Genomic DNA, 22,994 nt, shown 5'->3' with positions numbered 1-22,994 from the left:
CTGAATAAAACCTCAGCTGCTTTCTCACCATCCATCCCACACCCTTTACTTTTCTGGATTATTATTTTCCTTGTTATATCTTCTGACCACAGGGTAAACATCTGCTGAAATTTCTTCACCTTGGCTGTTCTAGATGCTGGTTATAATATCACATCCTTTCACTTTAGACTGTTTTTTTTTTCTCTTTTTCCTCTGCCTGCTGCTGATGCTGGGGTACTGGCATGTTCCAAAGACAACTTTTGCATGCGTGGCCTGTCTAACTTTTATCCAGATTTAACGAAACGGATCCGTACTTCCTATCAGAGTAAGTTCTATAAAGGTTAGGCAAACAGCTTTATCACAATCAGAATATGCCTGACTTAAACCCATATGTTTGTGCTCCGTAATGTGTTTCTTTAAACACATTCAGCATGCATGCAATTTTTTAAAATTTTATTTGACAAGAAGTGTTAACTATGTTGAGTGCTGACAATTGTTTCATTACACCAACATTTCAGGTCTGTTTCTGCTGCTAGTGAAGTCAATGACAAAACTCTGATTGACTTCCCATGGGGTTGGGCCTTAAAATGGATTATTCAACAATGTTAACTTCCTGATGATCACTAACATCCATTGTTTTTGTGTTAATTTTAACATGTATCTACTTACATGAAGCATCTCTTATTTTGAGATGGTCCTGCCCCAGTGTAGTTGTAAATAAATTAACTATTGTACTGTTTTAGAACACCAGTGTGGTCTACAGAACTGAGCTATGGCGCAGGAGCCAGGAATACGAAGTTCTGAGCCTGGCTCTGTACTTGGCTAACTGTGTGGCTCTAGACAAATGAGCCTATCTCTCTGAGCCTTGGTTTCCATATGTGTAAAATAAGTATTATAATACTTATGTATCTCAAAGGAGGGTTGTGAGGATTAATTAGTTGATATTTGTAATATGCTTTCAAGATAGAAAGTGGAGTATAAATTCTAATTACAGTTTTATACACAGTGTATGATGCACTGGGCTATAATTCATTTTGCAAAAATGACTTATGAGGCCCTACTATGTGCCTCATAAGGTACATCTGCTTTTCAAGCTGGAGGTGTAATTTCTAGTTCTGATCAAGTTAGCATGCTAAAAATATAACATAGCTGCCACCGTGTGAGCGTCAGGAGGTGCTAGCCACCCTGAGTACATACCTAGCGTCTTGGACAGGTACATACTCAGGGCAGCTACTTGCATCGCCATGGATACACTCTGTTTTTAGCTCTTTGGCTCAATCACAACTGGCATGGATATGTTTTCCCTGGAGCTGGAAGTTACACCTTCCAGTTCAAAGTGTGAACATACCCTTAATAAACTGGTCTTCAGGATGCCTCTTGCTCAACTCTTGTTAAACCAGCTTTCACAGAAGAATTGGATAGGCCAAGTAAGCTAAGTACTCAAGGAAGGCAAGATAACTAATGGGGAACAGTGGCTTGATAGCCCACTGAAGTATTTGTACATAATGCCATTAAAATGGGGTTCTGTGCTTACATTAGATGATCTGTTCCCTTTCTCCATGCTGATTGCTCTTCACCTATGTCCACACAATTCCAGTCTACAATATTTAGCCCATCCATAGCAATGGATTTTGTACTGAAAGTGGGTAAAATGTTTGAAGCTTTTAAAAATGTGAACCATTTGTTCACTAAATATGAGACCAGTCATAAATTTGGTAACTTGTTTAAAGGAGTGTGATTTGTGAGAGGAATAACACCTATGACATAAAAAGAACAGGAGTATTTGTGACACCTTAGAGACTAACAAATTACTCTGAAACCTATGACATAGAATGTTTTAAAACATAATTGCCCAATTCGTGCTAATTTTACTTCATCTGTAACTGTAAGATGGAGAAACAAGCTGCTACCGCAATTTTTTGAAAGTATGTATTGTCTGCTTTCCAGTTTCAATACCTAAAGCAGAAAAGACCTCCCTAAAATCTCCCTAGACTTGTCCTAACTAAAGCATAGGCACCTAATCCTTGCACTTTGACTTGCACTCGGGTATCTGGCTGAAAGTTCCCTGCATCATCTGCCTTCTCCGTTTCCTCAGGAATTTTATTTTGTTCATTATTTAACAATTGTATTGCTGTATGTGTTGTACAAACATCATAAATGACAATCCCTGACCCAAAATTGCTTGCAGCCTAAAACATTAAAAAGCACATCTTCTCAAAGATGGAGGGAGGGAAGGGTTTTTTTCATTCTACTTGAACTCGAAATTTGCTGAATAATTTCTTCTCAAGTTTTCCAAAAATTTCAGCTTTGGGCAGAGATTGAGCCTAGGAAATTTCTATGTGAAAATTAAAAATTTCAGAAAAAGTTTTCAGCAACTGAAATCAGGACCTTAGTTTGGAATAGAAATGCAACCTTGATTGTAGTGGTCACTGCTATTCCTTCTATAATGTAATTTTAGTGTCTATTCTCCTGAGATTTCCTGAAGAAAGGTGGTTCAGAGAGGTGTGACAAGGAAGACTAAGTGCAAAGACAAATTCTCATAGGAAGAGACCTTACATTTTTTTTAACTGTTTACTTTAAAAAGGAGGCAAAAAGAGAGGGCACATGATAATATATATGTAAAAGATAATGAATGGTATAGAAAAAGCAGGTCTGGGGTTATGTTCTTATCTTACAACAGAAGAACAAGGGGATACTCAATAAAACTGAAAGGTAGCAAATTCAAAACTGATAAAAGGAAATACTTTTTCAATCAGTTTGTAATTAGACTGTGGAACGCATTGCCACGTGATGTAATGAGGTCAAGAATTTACTAGGATTCAAAGAGCGTTTGAATCATTGTATCAGAGTTATAATACTTTATGCAAAAAGGAATTTGGAAGCAAAAAAATCTCATGCTTCAATACTTAAACCAGTCACTAACCAGTGAAAATTAGAATAAGACCTTCATGTGTAGAGCAAATTAACCCACAGCTGTCTACTATAGGATTTTTTGCATCTTCTTCTGAAGCATCTGGTGCTGGTAATTGTCAGAGACAAGATTCTGGACTGGATGGACCACGGGTCTGATCCATGATGGCAATTCCTATGTTTCTGTGTTGTAGAGCACCATATTTGTTGTAGTAGGTTGGCACAATGGGGATAAAGATAAGGGAATTGATACAATCTAATTGTATTTGCTTTTTAGCTTTTTCAGAATGGTGACGTATATTAATGTGTTTTGGTTCCTTTATTTTTAGTGGCTGTATTGTTTACACTGACATTGACTTTCATATAAAATGTGTTATACTCAGTAACAGAATCTCATGTTGATATCATAGATAGATAGATAGATAGATCATTAGGGTTGGAAGGGACCTCAGGAGATCATCTAGTCCAACCCCCTGCTCAAAGCAGGACCAATCCCCAACTGGCTCCCTCATGTGTAGAAGGGTTCGGCCCTGTCCATTCCGCAGACCCAGGCCCTGGGTCCAGGCGGGGCACTCGAGAGTCTATGGCTCAGGCCCTTATGCAGGGTCTGAGCAAACAAATGAGTTCAGGAGGCCTAGGCCCTGGCTCCGAGCGGCCGGAGAGAGGGGGAGATTGCCACCCACACGTTGGATGGCAGGGGGGGTGCAGGCCCTCCTACTCCACTATGTCCCAGCCCAGGGCCCTAACAGCAGCAGACGGCCTGCTGCTGTGTCAGTGGGGATCCTGGCTGCAATGCACTGACATCGGCTCTGGGTGTGCTGCAGCAAGCCTAGGGTCGGCTGCCCCCAGGCTACTTCCTACCTCCCCCTCTAGAGGTACCTGCGTCTGCATGGGGTCCTCCATGGAATCAAGCACCACAGACTCCTCAAGGTACCCAGTGAGTGGTAGGCTTGGCAGCTCCCCTAGGTAGCTTGCCACAGGCAGGCTTAACAGCTTCTCTGGGGTCTGGTTGGCATCAGGCCTCAGCTGGTCTGGCCAGTCCTCAGGTCAATCGCAGACTGCAGGAGTCTCCCCACCGGGAGCTAGGCCACAGGCATCTGGCTTCTCCGGCGGCCAGGGCTCTAATGAGCTCTGGGGTTGGGCTTTTGTACTTCCTGTCCTGTGCCGTGACCTCTGGAGGGTGGGCGCAAACTCCAGTGGCTCCGCCCACTTTGGCGTCCGAAGGGGCTCGTCCCTCTCCAGGGCGGCAGGGAACCAGACCACCTTGCTACAATATGTCATCAGCTGTACAAGATTTAGAAAACTTACCATAAATACAAGTGAATCACAATAGAATTGGCAAAGAGTTCTGTGGCACCTTATAGACTAACAAACGTATTGGAGCATGAGCTTTCATGGATGAATACCCACTTCGTCAGATGCATTCACTCATGAACGCTCATGCTCCAATACGTTTGTTAGTCTACAAGGTGCCACAGAACTCTTTGCCACTTTTACAGATCCAGACTAACATGGCTACCTCTCTGATACTTGTGACAATAGAGTGATATTCTTACAACTTTAACAGTTGCAAATATTGTTATTGTCAAGGGGTTTTGATGGGAATTTTTACTTTTACTTATCTAAAGCCTGTTGGAGTAGATGTAAACCATTCTCTGAATTATGTCTCTTAAAGGCCTTTAATAAATCTGATGTTACTAAGCAACTACAAGTGTTGTATGTTAGTGCCACAGTAACAGGGCTAACTGCATCTCTGTCCCCTTCCTGGTTTCTCTGAGCACACATCCTCATATGTTTGGCCTCATGCTTTTACGTCTCTTTTGGCAGAATTTTGCAAATCTCCCACTCTTAGGCCTGGTCTACACTGGGGAGTGGGGGGAATTGATCTAAGTTACGCAACTTCAGGTACATGAATAATGTAGCTGAAGTCAACGTACTTAGATCTACTTACCACGGTGTCTTCACTACAGTGAGTTGTCTGCTGCCACTTCCCCGTCGACTCTGCCTGCGCCTGTCGCCAAGCTGAGTACGGGAGTTGAGGGGAGAGCACTTGGGGATTGATTTATTGCGTCTAGACTAGACTAGACGGGATAAATTGATCCCCGCTGGATCGATTGCTGCCATACCCTGGGCTGGGCTGCAGTAACCTGTGCATCCACCAATTTTACCCTGCAGGTCTGTCTGCATTCAAGCACCTGCAGTTCTTTCTTTTGAGAACTATGATCCGTGATACATAATGACCAAACAGCCTCCTTAAAAACCAAAGTATTGCTTATTTTGTTGTAAGAGCAAAGCTTTTTGAGAAAAAGGATTTTGAAGCAAGAAACATTCTAAGCCAGGGGTCAGCAACCTCTCAGAAGTGGTGTGCCGAGTCTTCATTTATTCACTCTAATTTAAAGTTTCGCGTGCCCATGATACATTTTAACATTTTTAGAAAGTATCTTTCTTTAAGTCTATAATATATAACTAAACTATTGTTGTATGTAAAGTAAACAAGGATTTTAAAATGTTTAAGAAGCTTCATTTAAAATTAAATTAAAATGCAGATCTCCCTGGACCGATAGCCAGGATCCAGGCAGTGTGAGTGCCACTGAAAATCAGCTCGTGTGCTGCCTTCGGCATGCGTGCCATAGGTTGCCTGCCCCGTTCTAAGCAATTGTCTATATTAGCTAGAATCCTGCCATCGTGTGATGGAGACATGAGCAGGCCTAGCTTCTCCTGATACCCCCTGTGTTTGTGGGCCTTGAACCTTCAGGTCAAAATCAGTTCTCACCAGGAGACAGAGGCAAACTCGTCAAAGCTAATAGTTCTAGCATTGTCTCTTAACCACTGTTAAGTGTTTACTAAGGTGGCTATCTTAAGCCATTCTTTTCCTTCCTGCCTGTATTCCCATACAGCCCTCTAATAAATTAACCTAATAGATTCATACACCAAACATGCCAATAATCAGGCCAATGTACAGTATTCATAAATTATCTAAAAGCAGCTCCACATCTGTCATAGTTAGATATTGTTCAAGAACATCGACTAGTTCCGTAGCTTATTAAATTGCAAAAATATCTTTGATTTGAAGTTAACTGGAGCTGCAGGTGTTCAGCACTTCTGAAAATCCAACCAATTTTATTTAGGAATGTAATTATGGATGTAGGACCCCAGCTTCAGCCAGTCAGGTTTGAAAATGCTGGCCATAATTCTTATGAAAATGACCAAGTCAGGCATGAACACACATTCATAACTGGTATCTGAATCTGAGCCTGCAGTTTTGCAGCTCCAAGGGGGTGCAAACAATAAAGGTTATAGGTTTCATATAAAATCAGATACCTACGTTTGATCATACTTCCATAATTAATTGCACCCAGAGTTGATTGAAAGTGAAAAATCAGAGGCAGTGCGCAGGTTCTTTGATCCTAAACACTAAAATCTTGACAGTGACATTCCCTTGTGCAAGAGTTGAACACAATTGTAGTCTTAGCATTACTAGGTTGATTTAGTTTGAATTTTTTAAAAATTCTCCCTTCATTGTTCTAGCACGGGAATAACTCCATCAGTGGTAGCAGCTCTGGAAGACAAGGCACTGTATTTTTGACTCGATGTCTTTCCCTGTTCAGAGCAGATCTAGATTATGTGGTAGTAAAAATACCAGCAGCCAGCCCATGCTAGCATTTCTCCTGTTAGCACCAGCAGGGCCACACCAGTGATACAGATATGGTGGGAAATTTTACAGCAAATCTTGAGTGTAGACGGCTTTCTATAGACTAGGGCCTCAGATGGGGAGAGTCCATAGCTCTGTGCAAATGGGAGTGAATGCTGTGTTGCAAAAGGCATTGTGCCTGTTTGAAGCACAATGCCCCAGAGGTCCCAATGGGAAGTCATAACACTGCATTGTCCACACTGCAGTGTGTGGCTTACTGTCACAACTAAACCCCTAAACAGCATCCATGTGTTTTTAAAACAAATGTATAAACTATCTTGCATCATAAACATTTACTGTTCCTTTCAAATAGCATTACCATCATCTTTACATCTAATTCTCAAAATTAACCATCATGTGTGAATAAATCTAAAGAACCTGATATTTAAATGATTGGGCTGTTTATTGTCACCGTTACTCAATTCCCTCTTTTTTCTGTGTCACTATTTCTTTCCCACCTGAGTGTTTTTTTCTCTTTCCTCAGAAGTTGAAAATATGCAGAATTATTTTCGTATCAATTTTACAAGGCTGAGTAGGGTTGAGTCATATTTAACTTTCAGGCTTTATTTACATGATCTCGTTTATGATGTGAAGTCAACCAAGAAAATTGATGTGCACCCTGTTAGATTTTAACTTAACTTTTCAACTCAATTTTTTTCAGGCCTGACTGAACTCACTGACAGTCCAATTTCCCTGGAGCTAGAGCGTTGCAAGTCTCCCACTTCAGGTAAAGGTGATTGGCATCTCTTCCTGCTGCCTGTTTATGAGCCATTCATGTCATGCATCTCTGTGTTTCATTAATCCCTAGGAAGTTAAGCACATAGTCATTTACATTTATAAACAGCAGATTTTGTTTCGAGGGGAGAGCTTGCTACATATCAAGGCATGATGCTAAGAAAGTACATTTAAATTAAAGAAAAGGTAAATTGAGGATGGTGTATGTGGTAGGGGAAAGATGGATGAAATCTTTTGAACTGACAGTTTCTTGAAGCACAATATTCCTGTATTTCACATTGACTCTCTCTTTTTTTGTTAGAGAATAATTCTTCAGATCATTAGAGTGGGCTTTCTAACTGGCCTTTTTAAGTGATGTTTTCAAAATAGGGTGACTTTTTTTAATTATATAGTAATTTGAAATGTTGACAGAACAAGGAGTAATAGTCTCAAGTTGCAGTGGGGGAGGTTTAGGTTGGATATTAGGAAAAACTTTTTCACTAGGAGGGTGGTGAAGCACTGGAATGGGTTATCTAGGGAGGTGGTGGAATCTCCTTCCTTAGAGGTTTTTAAGGTCAGGCTTGACAAAGCCCAGGCTGGGATGATTTAATTGGGGATTGGTCTTGCTTTGAGCAGGGGGTTGGCCTAGATGACCTCCTGAGGTCCCTTCCAACCCTGATATTCTATGATTCTATGATGTGGAGATGGTAAATGTTAACTCTTGGAAGCAGTTGATGTCTAAAGACCTTCTACAATTATGTTATGGAAACATAATATCAAAAAAACTCAGTCACACCGGCCTCCATCTCTGCAAACCATGGGTTGTCTACCAATTTGCTCGTAAAAGGATGAATTCAAACTGTAACAGGTTCAGAGACGGGCTACTAGGATAATCCGAGGAATGGAAAACCTGTCTTATGAAAGGAGACTCAAAGAGCTTGGCCTGTTTAGCCTAACCAAAAGAAGGTTGGGGGGATGTGATTGCTCTTTATAAATATATTCAGAGGGATAAATTAGGGAGGAGAGGAATTATTTAAGCTTAGTACCAATGAGACACAAGAACAAATGGATATAAACTGGACACTAGGAAGTTTAGACTTGAAATTAGACAAAGGTTTCTAACCATTAGAGAAGTGAAGTTCTGGAATAGCCTTCCAAGGGGAGTAATGGGGGCAAAGACATATCTGGCTTTAAGACTAAGCTTGATAAGTTTAGGAGGGGATGGTATTGGTGGGATACCTAATTTTGGCAATTTAATTTGGCAACTGATCTTTGATTATCAGCAGATGAGTATGCCCAATGGTCTGTGAGGGGATGGATCTGAGTTACTACAGAGAATTCTTTCCTGGGTGCTGGCTGGTGAGTCTTGCCCACATGCTCAGGGTTTAACTGATCACCATATTTGGGGTTGGGAAGGAATTTTCCTCCAGGGTAGATTGGCAGAGGCCCTGGAGGTTTTTCACCTTCCTCTGCAGCGTGGGGCACGGATCACTTGCTGGAAGATTCTCTTCAGCTTGAGGTCTTCAAACCACAATTTGAGGACTTCAGTAACTCAGACATAGGTTAGGGGTTTGTTATTGAAGTGGATGGGTGAGATTCTGTGGCCTCCACTGTGCAGGAGGTCAGACTAGATGATCATAATGGTCCCTTCTGACTTTAAAGTCTATGAGTCTATAATCCTGGCCTCATAGAAATTAGTGGCAAAACTGGCCCGGGGGTGGAAGTATCACAGTTCAGAGCAATTTCCCCTCAGTGGTTCAGCAAGGGCACTCACTGTCAGCTTCCTGCTCTCCAGCCATTGCCCTGCTAGGTGTAGTCCTGCATCTCTCCCTTTTGACTGGGGTATTGCCAGGCTGCTCCACTTCCTGCTTTCCATCTGTCTTTCCTAGCATAGACGTGTTGCCCAATAACACCTGCATGCTTGTTTTGCGAGACAATTAGCAGGTGCAACTGGTACAGTTATAAATACCACACAGTTCTTTCTATACAAGCCTATTTTAGTCTTAAGGTAAAAGCATTACAGAGAAAATGGTAAAAACAAGAAAAGGACCCACACACATGCTAATAAATTTACCAGAGTTAACCCCAATCCTAACATGGATTCTAGCAGGCTCAGTCCTTCTGACCCTGCCCTAAGGATTGGGGGCCTCCGTGGACCAGGGCTCCTGGCCTTGAGACAGTTTAAAACCAGGGTATTTATCCAAAAGCTCTTTCTATGTCTGAGAGACCCTAGAGAATCCAGTTTGAACTAGTATATACATACCTTTCCAAGGGGGTGGCTTCTCTGGAGATGTTACAACCTGTGTGGATTTGCCTAAGGACCCCCTGCTTTTCTCCTGTTTATTCTTCCCGTGGAAATATGAACAATTGCACAGTAACACATACACAGTTGCATTTTTAATTCAGTGAACTTCAAAGACATTGACACTAATTCAATAAGGTTTAATTCAGTAAAATTCATTCAGGATATTGCTGTAAATTGTCAGTCTGTCAAGCAAGTTCAGCTCTTCCCCTAGGAACTTCCTTTCTAATTGTCTAGTCAGTGTTGATCTGTCCCAGCATGGACTCACTGTCTTAAAGGAGCATTGCCTACCACTGTCTTCTAGTAGCTGGTCCTCTGTATTTGGTGGAGAGAAGCAGCTACAGCCCTAAGGTGGCCATTTTGCCTCTAGTGCTGCAAGCAGCAACTCCTTTCCATCCATTCGGTAAGTATTTTTAGCTCCTATCCTATTTTCCCTTTCTCTTATTCATGAGGAGGTAAACATCCACAAACATACTCTTCAGATCTTCAGCCTTTGGCTCCCATATTTTATTAAACTTTAAAGGGACATGGTCACTCCAAATCTGGCCAGGCAATTAGTATGTTACAAAACCTAAGACCAATATAAATGTTTCAATGACATTTTAAAAACTGCAACAGAATTAGTTGGTTTTAAAAAAGAAACAGGCTCTGTAGTATTTTTAACCTAAGCTTTGCAGATCTGAAAACGTGAAAGTGAAACTGGATAGAACAGTATTGCCAGCCCCAAGAATTCAAAATCTTGAGTTAGGCCTCCCAAATTAGTGAAATTGGCTTAAAAATAACAATTTTAGGATTCTTTTTATTTACCTTCAGGTTTTTGAGCCAGTGGGGTTTGCATTTTCAAAGTTTTTCTCTGGGGGCTAGAAATTTACTTTCTCTTTTCAATATAAGCTGAGATTCTCACATAGGCCCCAACCTTGCAAATCCTTATGCATGTGCTTAACTCTTGTAGGGGTGAGGTGCCATTGGGACTGCTCATGGTAGTAAAGTTAAGTGCATATTTTTCTAATGCTGTCTGAAACTATCTGCTTTAGATTAGTTGATTTCCAGTTATTTTGCACTGGAGCTTACATTTGTTCTGCTGTCTGTCTTTTTGGGAAGCAGTTTTATGCGTGTTACCTATCTTAGTTCTTCTAAGCACGCCAATATTTATTGTATTTATGTCTTTGAAATGTAAAACTTAGTCACCAGCTGAAATGTTATTGGCAGTGGCTGTCATTCAGAAACACCTCTGGTTTAAAATAAAATGTTTTTTTTCATATGAGCCTATTTAATATGTCAGAAAGGGTAATGGATTTGCAAAATGCAAAGATGGTTCTGCTTCAGCATATCAGCTGCAATGGGGGGCAAGTCCGGGGCCCCTCACAATTGGAGTAACTAAACTGTGAAAATGGGATTTCCAGGGAACTTATGAGTGGAAATCCGCAAGAACCAGAGTAACTTAATGTAGCCTCAGGGCTTCGGTAACCGTTGTAGCTATTGGTCCTTGCTTTTCTTGAGGAGATGTTTGGTGAATCTGCATTGTTATGGATTCCCTATCCACAATCACTGATGCAAGAGGGTGCAAATTTCTCTCCTTGGGCACACTGGGCGATGCCCAGTTTCACCTCCAGAACAGAGCATGTGGAAGAATTCTGTTAGGAATCCAGGGACCTTTCAGTTGCAGACAGGCCTTCATAAAAACTCTACATATGGGGGCTGCTTGGATAAATTATCACATATCCTGCCCTGCCCTCCTGGTTTGATCCTATCCAGTGCTTTGGCCGCATTAGCTAACTTCAAGTTCCCCTGAAAAATGGGATTTGCAGAATCAAACCCTGTTCCTTGTGGATTTTGTACTTCTGCCCCTTGGTACTGATAGTGTAAGATCAGGCCTATTAAATATAGTTTAACCCAGGAACACTCAAGAATTCCATATAATTATCTTTTTATACTCCTATTTTTCCACCATCATTTGTCATTTGAGTTGAGTCACTGATATCTCTACTTGTAGAGTCCGTGTTGTGAATATTAGAACCCTGAGTTAATGAGGCAGCTCTGATGGAATACGCCTTATTTTATACATGATGACAGTGTCCTAGTTACAGTACAAATCCAACCTGTTCCAGCAGGCAATCATTTAAACTTCTTACCAGGGGTTATCTTTTTACTTAGCCTTGTTGTATGATTTTAGAAGCCACAGGGATGCAGTGAATAAAACTGGAAAATCAAAAGGCCATCCTGAATCCCCTTTGGACTTAGAACATCGAATTACATGGCTTGAGGGAAAGATTTCTCAAACTTAGTGCACCACATACTGTCTTTTGAGTGAGGGGAAAAAATTCCAGCTCACACTTTGATGGGTTTGGCAGGAGAGATGGAGAACAGTCTTTTTGCTGGTATGCTCGTGGAATTTGATTAGCATTTAAATGCTAGTGTTGGATTCATAATACTATAGATATATGGGAAATGAACTTTAACAAAACAATTTGGAAAATTCTATTTGTATGTGAATACCTGGGTTGTGGCAGATTGCACAAAAAGTCTTCTTTTAATGGAAACATGAATTAGGAAAAATTACAGAATGTAAACAGTTCTTTTTTTAAATGTGTCTCTCATGATGACAGTGTGGTTTACCATACGGTGACATTTGATTGATTTATTGCCTGTTTAAAATCTCAGACAATGGAAAGAAATATGTTGATTGATGTTTTGAGCTCACTCTTTGTGGGTGTTATTATGATGCCTTATTTTAACTCAGGAGTGCAAGATTCATTCTTTGAATGAAGAAAGCCAAATTACATTTTTATTTATCATCTGTGATTTGGAGTTCAAAAGTTAAGTCTGTATACTACCTACACTCTACTATTGGAACTGTGAGTGCTCAGTATCACTGTGAAAAACCAGGCCATAAATTCTGAGGCTTCACATGAAACTTTTATTCCATGAATAAAGTAAACAGGGCTCTGCAAAAGCCCATACATAACACATTTTAGGATCAGTGCCTTATTTAGTAAACTTACTATTTTTCACCATATCTCATTAAGGAAATTTGATTCAGGAACTTTTAGGAACAGATAATTCTGTCCCTTGTTTATTTGGCTATTTGTACACTAAGTTATAGCAATTAGACATGCAATTGAGAGCACATACCGTGAGCACAAAAAATCTGTCCTTTATGTATAGGCTTAAAAGGATTAGATTTTTATTGGTAATGTTGGTAATCATCGATTTCACTGTAAACACACAGACACACACTGACAAAAAACATTTCAGTAGATAATTGAAGTTTACAGATAGGCAAAGTAAGAAAAATGCTGCTTGAGAACTTAAAGTTCAATTTAAGGATATTTACTTTGTATATTTTGACATGTGATGTTGACAGTTCGTGTTTCAGTGGTTATAAAGTTTTAACTTTTTGAATCTCAGTATCTGTGATAATTAAATAATTATTATCTGACCCTCCATATTCTGAATCCCATAATTTCCCACCAATGTAAACATTTAAATCAATGAAAATCAAATAAAATGCTTAAAAATAAGCATCAATATTATCCATCAAACTTACAATAAATAAAAAATGAAATTCTGCCAGGCCTATTTAAGTGTCATTATTAGGTGTGTGAAGTAGCAGAGAAACTGGTGCCTTGCACAGCAGAAATTAAAGAAAATCTGTGGGTTCAGCTAGCCCCACCCTGCTATACTTGCAGCCATGCCAGCCTGGGATACGGCTCAAATTAAAAATATAACTCTTGTGGCAGAGACCAAGCAAGGAAACTATCAGAGCAAAAAATAAATATTTTAAAACATTTGAGCACATGAAACAAATACATAGAATACACAATAACCCCAGGACTAAAGAGAGAGAGAGAAGCCTCCTGCCTGGTGACCTGGCTTTACTCCGAGATTTTAAGAACATAATTTTCAGTATAGATACATACTCCTTAAATATTATCCATCCATACATTGTGCAATGATTATGATGCCCAGTGGGCTACTACATTCAGTAGAGACCTCACATGTCACCCTTTGGCAAATTAATACGCATATACCTGATGCAGGGGTTCCCTGTAAAACTCTATGCACCCACTGTTTCCTCCGCCACATATCTGTACAAGCTCTGAGCCGGCCAACACACTGCAAGTAAGAGTAGCCACAGCAACATAAGTGGCTAGCTTTCCCACGTATGTGCCTTGCTTATCAGATGGGTATATACTTGGGGAAGCTAGGCCCTTGTGCCACCACAGCTACACTCTATTTTTAGCACAGTAGCTCAGTAAGAGCTAGCATGGGAATATCTCCTTGAGCTGGTAATTATACTTGCAGCTTGAAGTGTACACATAACTGAAGTCTGATCTTCTTCTCTTTCCTCAAGACCAAAGCAGGCGATACCAATGCTGGTGCTTATCCCTGTTCTTACACAGGGCTGTGCAGAGGGCTCTTCATTCTCTCTCTTCCTTTGGGACCTGAAGGAAAGAGTATACGATGGCAGCCCCAAAACAGGAAGGGTTTTTGAAAGAGATATATATGTGAACACACTTATCAGCACTCCATATAGTCTGTCTGCAAGCAAAGATTGTTGAAGACCAATTAGCTAAGCACTGGATATGCTGCTGAACAAATCAACAGAATCTACTCCCAGTGTGTTTCTGAGTCAATACATAAGTACTGACTTATGTTCAGGTTATTTATCCAAATGTGAATATTACTAATATTTGTGATATTCGTAATACTTGATTCTGATTGCTTCCCCACAGCCCTGTTCTGCTTGTCCTGCATTTGACTGATGCAGTGTTTAAAATTAAACCACCAAATAAATTGATTTAAGAAATCCTTTGAATTGATACAACCTGACTTTGAGACTTTACCAAGGAATATAAGACCATCCAAAGTATGAAAATAAATAATGTTGTGTAAATAATACACAATGTTATGTAAATAAATAATGCAAGACAATAGCTGTGAAGGAAAACATTTCTTCTTTTGAAAAGTGTGAAGCAAACCTATACTGTAGAATGAGACAGATATCAAATAATTGAACCATATCACATGGGATAGGGAGTAATTTCTTTATTAGAATGACTGAATATGTTTTACTATAACCCGGATACACACAGATTTTTAAAGCTTTTTGTTGACAGTCTAGGACTTGGGAATTCTAAAAGGAAAAGGAAGGTGCTTGATGTGCACCTTTCATTTTAAGTCTGTACCACAGCTGTTTCATGACAAGGCCAGTGTCTAAACTCTGTGGACAAACAAGAGAGTTGAGATTGTGTATGGAGGAGGTGAGCTCTTTATTGTTGAGAATCCTGGCAGATTTCCCCACTTTCAGCATGAGAGAAAGGGGAATTAATTACTTCTGGTAGTTATTTTCTGAGGGTTTAGTACCTTGCTTAAATTCACAATTACTCTGTCACCTCAACTTGAGACCTGAAAAGTGCCTTGACCTGGTTTCTTGTAGCACAGGTCATTTGGAACCGTTAGTCAGGAAGAAAATGACAATGAAAGAATCTGCCAAAATATGTATACCTGCCCCTTTTTCTGTCATGATAAGATGTTTATAGCACTCCTCAAAAACGTGGCCTAAGAATGTGAATTGGTTCAACTAGATACTAGGTCAGATTCTGCTCTTAGTTACTCTGTGCAGCCTCCAATAAAAACAGAGGGAAATGGCATATGAGAGCAGGGAGGCTAAGGTACAGTGGTCAGAAAGGAAAACAACATGAGAGAGAGAAGGAAGAAAGGAGAGAGGAGGAGGGCAGATGCAACTATTTGATCAGTCTGTCAATTTTTATAGAATTACATCTTTAAAATTATTCCAGCTGTTTTCCCCCTTGACTGAAGGGTATGCAGAGTGGAAACATTCTGGCTGTGGCTTCCTGCCTATTAGCTAGAGTCAGGGTTTATGAACAATGTATTCCCATTTGCCAGGGGAGTGCAAGTGAATTGAATAACAAGAGACTGACTTGGCATCTGGAAGTGGTGAGTGAGTGAGGCCAGCCAACTTGTTCATTGCCACCAAGAGATACCAGATACGTGAATTCTTCACCCTGAATCAGAATCTAACATAAGTGACCAGATGATCAGGGAATAGCTGAACCTGCGAATGTCACAACCTCCTTTGTAATTTGTTCTTACAGAGACTAATTGAGATGGGTTCAGTTTAACTGTTTGAGGGATTTTTGTTTGTTTTTTAGTTAGGCCAAACTCTTCAAACTTGGGTGCATAGAGTTAGGCTCCTAAATCCATAATTAGGCACCAGAATAAAAGTAGCCTCATTTTCAAAGTTGCTGAGCACCTGCAACTCTGCATCTCCCATTAAATTCAGTGAGGTTCGTGGATTTTCAGCTTTTCTGAAAACCAGGCCATTTTTGTTCAGGTTTCCAGCTACTTTTTTAGGGAATGAACTTTGGGCTATAGTGGTGTGATAATGGATTTCTTGATTCAATGGCAATTCCAAAAAGTAAAGGGAAAAAATGTGTTCCATGTCAAACTGAAAACAGATTTTTTAAAAAAAATTGGTGAATCAAAAAGTAAAAAAAAAAAATGAATTTGGGTCAAATGAAATGTGTCATTCAACTTGAAATGAAACACTTGTTTTGATTTTCAAGCAATTTTTTTTACATTTTTAATATTTTAAAATAAATGTATAAGAAATTTTTAAACAATAAGTTGTTTCAAACAAACGTTGAAACATTTAATTTAAAAAATGTTAAAACAAAACATGTCGGCCTTTTTGAGGGAGGTTTGATACGCACAATTCTGTGAAACCTTCACAAATTTGCAAAACATTTGTGTCACTGAATTTGCATTTTTCTCTGAAAAAAAGATTTACCAAAATTTTTCACTCAGCTCTATGCTGGGCACCAAAATTTGAAGATTGTAGAGCTAGTGTTTAAAAAGTCACATTAGTGAATTTGGGTAAAGTGTCAGATTGGCTACGGGACATAATCACATACTTGTCAGCTCAGCCTCTTTAATCAAAATTTACATGGACTTGAAAGGCAACTGCAGGATGGGGCTTTAAATAATGTAATAAAATAAGATCTCAAAATTTGCTGATTAATATTCAATTGTTCATTTTTATTACCAGACAATATAGGTCTGATTTGAACATAGAAAAGAGTGGCATGCATTTCTGAAAACAAAAATGAATTATGAAATTAAAATAAAAGTCCTGCATTGGAAAAACAATTTTCTAAGTACTCAGTAAATGACTTCCTAAGGCATTTTGTCCAAATCCAGAATCCGTTTGACTGCTATAAGGCATGCTACATTTGATTTCCTCTGTGGTGCTCATGGCTTAAAATGTTGTTTGTGTCGAAGTGATATTGAAGGAAAAGTTTCTGAACAGAAGCAAAATGAGAGGTTTTTAATTGCAACATTTTTCAGGTAATCTCTCATTAAAGTACACATAATTACGTTTTCAGCAAATTAAATAAACTCAATATAGTGTTTTGATTTCTAGAAAATATTTCTATGCAATCCCCTCATCTATAATATGTACAGTAATGTGTACTGCCTCCATCATATATGCAATAAGCCCTCTCCTTTACAGTTGATGTGTTAAGGTATGATGTCATCAGAACCCGCTGACTCAGTAGCACCCTCTTATTAAATTGATTTCCAGTTATTAAAATACCTTTATGCAGTGTTCCGTCATCAGCCTTTGCAATATTTTCCTTAATCTCATTTGCTTTTTTGGTATACCAGTCATGGTAAGGTAAGATATTGCAATACACAACAAAGACTTTGTAAAAGACCATTCACTTGTTTGCAGCTTTAACGCTGGCTTTTCGAGTACTTCTGTCTTCAGATTAATTTCTTTTGCTGAATGATGCTAGGCAAACACTATTTCTGAACACATTTGAACACCATTTCAGCCTTTCTACGCTGATACAAAATATGCAACATGATTTTAACCAGAAGATGGCATGTTGTCCTCCCTCGTTCCTTTTTCTTTCTTAATTATTAACAACTGCCTTTCTCCTTTTTCTGTTGTTTCAGTTAAAGGATCGAGAAAGTTAAGTCTGCCAACAGATCTTAAGACTGATCTTGGTACGGTAGGCGAAAGCCAACAGTTTTAAGTTTCCTTACATTCATTTGGCAAAACATTTTTACCAACTGATCCATAAAGTAGCACGATAACCTTTGAAGGCTTTGTTTGAAAAGTCTTTCTTAAAAACCACCTATTAACCCATACAGTTCTGTTGGCAGCATTCAACATTTTGCTTGTTTAACACTCATTTTTCATGTGATTACATTTTGCAAATCATTGCACACTTGAGTGTGTAATTTTTTATAATGAAATGACTTCAGACTTTTGGAAAATATTGAACCATTCTGATTGGTTGTCAACAATGCTTATCCTGTGTCTGTAACAATGCATGCACTAGTGTATTCTCTGAATTGTATGTATATATTCCATTACATAACAGTGATGAGACACTTAGGCTTATGTATTTTATAGTGTCTGTTGCACTTCTCAGGTGTCAGGTCAGGTTTCGGCCATTTTTGTCTCAGAACACCACTTGAAACATGCTATAACAAGCTCTTAAATGCACTGCTTGTTGTGTCTTATCCTTCAATTATCTTCTTTAATTATTTTAGTGAAGTGGAACAGTAAATGAGGGTGAAACTTGAGCCCAGAGAACCTAAAACCAAAATTTAAAAGAGGGTAGATAAACTGAAAATAATTGGGCCAGATCATGGGAGGGGAGGAGAGGGATAGCTTAGTAGTTTGAGCATTGGCTTGCTAAACCCAGAGTTGTGAGTTCAATCCTTGAGGAGGTCATTTAGGGAATGGGGGCAAAAATCTGTCTGGGGGTTGGTCTTGCTTTGAGTAGGGTGTTAGACTAGATTACCTCCTGAGGCCCCCTCCAATTCTATGATCTCTACACCATCTTAGACACATATATAGGGCCCTACCAAATTTTCAGCCATGAAAAACACATCATGGGCCATGAAATCTGGTCATTTGTGTTCTTTTACCCTATACTATACTGATTTCATGGAGGAGACCAGTATTTCTCAGATTGGGGGTCCTGCCCAAAAGGGAGCTGAAGGGGGTGTGTCACAAGGTTATTTTAGCAGGGGTTGCAGTATTGCAGGCATTACTTCTGCGCTGCCTTCAGAGCTGGGCGGCCAGAGAGCGGCGGGCACCCAGTTCTGAAGGCAGTATGCCACCACCAGCAGCGCAGAAGTAAGGGTAGCCATACCGTACCATACCACCCTTACTTCTCCGCTGCTGCCTTCAGAATTGGGCGGCCAGAGAGTGGCAGCTGCTGACTGAAGGCCCAGCTCTGCAGGAAGCAGCGCAGAAGTAAGGGAGGCAATACCATCCCATACCATTCTTACTTCTGCGCTGCTGCTGGCAGCGACTCTGCCTTCAGGGCTGGTCTCCTGGCCAGCAGCCGCTGCTCTCCAGCTGCCTAGTTCTGAAGGCAGCACTGCCGCCAGCAGCAGCTCAGAAATAAGGGCAGCAGTACTGCAACCCCCCAACAACTCCTTTTTGGGTCAGGACCCCTACAATTACAACACTGTGACATTTCAGACTTAAATAGCTGAAAACATGAAATTTTAAAAATCCTATGACTGTGAAATTGACCAAAATGGACAGTGAATTTGGTAGGGCCCTGCACATACATGAAGGGAGCCCTCAGGCATAGATGTCCCTCTTCCATGCTTACAGTGGGCTTAGCATGGCACCATCCCCTTGCCTCTCTCTCTCTCTTCTGGGGTTTGTTCTGGAGAATGGGAGGAGTCAGGGTGAGCCAAGTTTATTTGGTTGACAAGGCTCACACAAACGATTTTTACAAAAAATGTGTTCTATTATAAAAACTCTCAATCGTGAGGAGTCTATTCGGCTTTCAAACTGTAGTAGTGATATCTATCTATCTATATATTCTTTAAAAGTGAAGAAGAATGACTCTAGCAATTGTTTTCCTGTAACACTAACTTCTGTCCCTAGTAAAATAATGTTGATGTCACTTGATAGTGACTCCTGAAATCTGAATTGAAAAATTAATTTAAATTGGCTTGAATAAAAACACTATCATATGGACTGAAAATTGGATGATAGAGCATAGACAAAAGGTAATGTGTGTGATAATGTCTGGAATTGGGAAGATGTGTCTGTTGGGTAGAATAGTAATCAGTACTAAAACCGTCTTATTAAATATGTTTATCAGTGATCTAGGAAAGAGAATAAAAAGGATATTGATTAAATATGCCATTGATACTAAATTGTGTGCAGCTGCGAACACCAGTGAAGCCAGAGAAATCATACAAACTGATCTAAAGAGGTAGAAAATAATAGGGTAGAAATAATAACAAAATGTGTTTCATTTTAGAAAATGAACCTAATATATCTAGGGAAAATTAATCCAATAGTTCAGATTTTAGGGGTCACTATTAAATGTATTACTAAAATTCAAAAAAAATCTAAAAGCCAAAAGGGATATATAGAGAAAATGGACGGATGGGAGTGTCACCATGGAAGTATACATGGAAATAAATGTGAGCATATAGGGACAAAATCAGGAAAGCCAAGGCAAATAATGAGTTGCAGCTGGCAAGAAATGTTAGAAACAGCAGGAAGGGTTTTTCAAATATGTCAGACAAAAAAAAAAGAGAAGAAAAATCAAGGACAGTGTGGGTCTGCTGCTCAATGGAGAAGGTGAGCTGGTACAGGAAGATGATAGGAAGGCAGAGCTAGTCGATGCCTACTTTGTTTCAGCATATGGCCAGTCAACTAGCGAAGTTACCATTATTCTGCCTGTTGTTTCAATATTGTCTAGATGTGTGCATAGTTCTTACGTTATTTTACTAGGTATGGAAGGTAGTTTTACAGGACAGTGATTGCCATGATCACTGTTCTTTCCTTTGTTTAAATATCAGTGCTACAGTTTCTTAACTTCCAAGTTTTCTAGTGTCTCCCCATATGTGATTTTTTTCAAACATAATTGTCAGGAATTCAGTGCATTTATTAGCTAATTCTCTTCACACCTTAGGATACATGTAATCTTTATTAATAGCTATAGGTACTCTGTATTTCCTTACCTACTCTTCATTAATAATTATTAATAGCTTTCTAAGTTCCTCAACCTTTTATAATTACAGAACTATATTTTTTTCTCACCTCCCCAGTTGAGGAACAGGCATGCATCTGTTTACCTGTGCATGTCTCCTGGTGAGAGACATTTGAGTGGGCAAAGTGATATGGTGCCAAAAAAGTCAATTTATTTTTGGACTTCATGCACAGATGCCTCATATCATGGATCAGAGAGCTAATAACTCCCTTCCTTATAGCTGTCTTGCAACCACATGTAGAATGTTAAATTTTGTTGTTGGCTTTACCAGGAAAATGTTAACAAATTGGAGAAAACTTAGTGAATAACAGCATAAAAGATTAGGGGGTGGGGAAAACTGATGGCAAGATTGAAAGAGATAAATTAATTCAGCTTGACTCAGTGACCACTAAGGATGTGGGAGACATGATAATGATCTAAAAATATACCTTATGATGTGATGTTCTGGAACCTCCCTTGCTTGGAACATTGATAACTAGGCTGGAGAGAAAAATGTATTTAGAGCTAGACCCACAAAGGGATTCAGGTGTCTGTCATTTTAGGCTCCTAAATCCAAAATATGGCTATCAATACAGTAACTCCTAACTTAAAGTCATCCCAGTTAATGGTGTTTCGTTTTTACGTTGCTCATCAATCAAAGAACATGCTCCTTTAAATTTGCACAGTGCTCCCGTATAACATTGTTTGGAAGCCGCCTGCTTTTTCCACTGCTTGCAGAAAGAGCAGCCCAGTGGAGCTAGCTGGTGGGGGCTTGGAACCAGGGTGGGCCAGCAGGCCCCCTGTCAGCTCCCCGCTCCTCTAAATTCCCTGTGCAGCAGCCGCCCAGCAGGCTATCAACTGCTGGCAATTCAGCTGTCCCTCCCCGCACTGCCATGTGGTGCTTTTGCCCTCTGCCTTGGAGCTGCTCCCCAGAGCCTCCTGCTTGCTGTGCAGGGGGTGGGAGGGGATGGTAATGTCAGAGTGTCCCCCTTCCCCCTGCTCCTGTACCCCATTTCCACAGAGCAGAGGGGACATGACAATACGGAGGGAGCTTGGTGCTGCCTTGTAGAGTGTGAGGCTACATTAACAACAATGTGTTAACCCTTGAGGGCTCAGCCAAGTGCTAGTTCATCATTTAGCAATAAGGCATTCCCTGGGAAATATCCCTCCCTCTTCCACCCTCTTGACTTCACCACCTCAACCAAGCTTCACAATCATCATTGCTATGTACAGTATTAAATTGTTTGTTTAAAACGTATAGTGTGTGTGTGTGTGTGTGTGTGTGTGGTCTTTTGTCTGGCAAAAAAATGTCCCCAGAACCTAACCCCCACCCCTATTTACATACATTAATTCTTATGGGGAAATTGGATTTGCTTTACATCTTTTTGCTTAAAGTAGCATTTTTCAGGAACATAACTACAATGTTAAGTGAGGAGTTACTGTACCAGGTTTTCCAAATGCTCTCCCCTCATATGCCATCCATACTGGTGGCCTTGGTGTATAGATAACTTGTTACAAATAAAGTACATGTAAATTGAAGTCAACGTTTTAGGGATAGTCATTCCACTCTAAGGTTGATCAGTTGCAGCATGGAGAATTTTTTAAAATCCTGTGCTATGGCTGTGGCAGAGGGGAATAAAGTTTTCTTCCCTTCCATATTAGCATCCATGAAGTTTCATTTCTTGAAACTGTATTGAGTTGTGGGTAGCTTGATAAATCTAGTCTACCACTGTCTGGAAGAAAGCATAAGATTTTCTCACTGTGAGGCGTTAAGCATAGAAAATAAGATTGTTGATGGTTTCACTAACTATTGCCTTGTCTCTATCCTAGCTTTTTGGGACAAAGTTATTGAGACATTGTGGTAAGGCATCTCCATCTTCACCTGGAGTTCTCTGATCTCTCTGATCCCCAATAATACAGTTGTTGGAATGGCAATTCTACTGAGGATACTTAGGTTTTATGGACTAACTCCTCCTAGCAATGAGCAAAGGTCAGGTGTCCATACTTACTCTCTCAGATCTGTCGGCGGCATTTAATACCATTTGCAAAGTAATTCTGTTCTCTTGGCTGTTGACCCTGGCAAGGCTGCGTAATAGAGTGGTGTCTAATTGCTCATCCCCTCTTGTTCAGCATGGGTTGAAGTTACTGGGGAGAAGCAGGGGCTTGTGCTGCAGTTCCATTAATATGAGAATGATGGGCAGCTTTGTTTCTTTCATGGGACATGGATGATATAATAACTTTGTTTTCCTATTGTTTTCAATGACAGTAAGTTGCCTAAGGCTTAATCCATTTAAAATAGAGGTGGATGGTGGTTGGTTAGGGTGCAACTTGAGTGTATGGAAAAGAATAG

At 39.9% G+C, this 22,994-nt stretch overlaps 1 protein-coding gene across 6 annotated transcripts in view; it reads left to right on the top strand.

Moving 5' to 3' along the window:
• Window positions 1-22,994, top strand: part of STXBP5L (syntaxin binding protein 5L) — a 451,518-nt gene that overhangs the window by 369,367 nt on the left and 59,157 nt on the right. For 4 of the 6 annotated variants that reach the window (XM_075071817.1, XM_075071805.1, XM_075071804.1 and 1 more), the window contains exons 19-20: window positions 233-304; window positions 7,242-7,307. In XM_075071817.1, coding sequence (XP_074927918.1) covers window positions 233-304; window positions 7,242-7,307 — 138 coding nt within the window. The remainder of the gene's footprint in view (window positions 1-232; window positions 305-7,241; window positions 7,308-22,994) is intronic. The other 2 variants (XM_075071819.1, XM_075071811.1) reach the window with 1 other exon arrangement.

The sequence above is a fragment of the Chelonoidis abingdonii genome, chromosome 1 (assembly GCF_003597395.2).
Source record: "Chelonoidis abingdonii isolate Lonesome George chromosome 1, CheloAbing_2.0, whole genome shotgun sequence".
Taxonomy (NCBI): domain Eukaryota; kingdom Metazoa; phylum Chordata; order Testudines; family Testudinidae; genus Chelonoidis; species Chelonoidis abingdonii.
The sequence above is the reverse complement of the archived record's forward strand: the minus strand, read 5'-3'. Positions and strand labels throughout refer to the sequence as shown.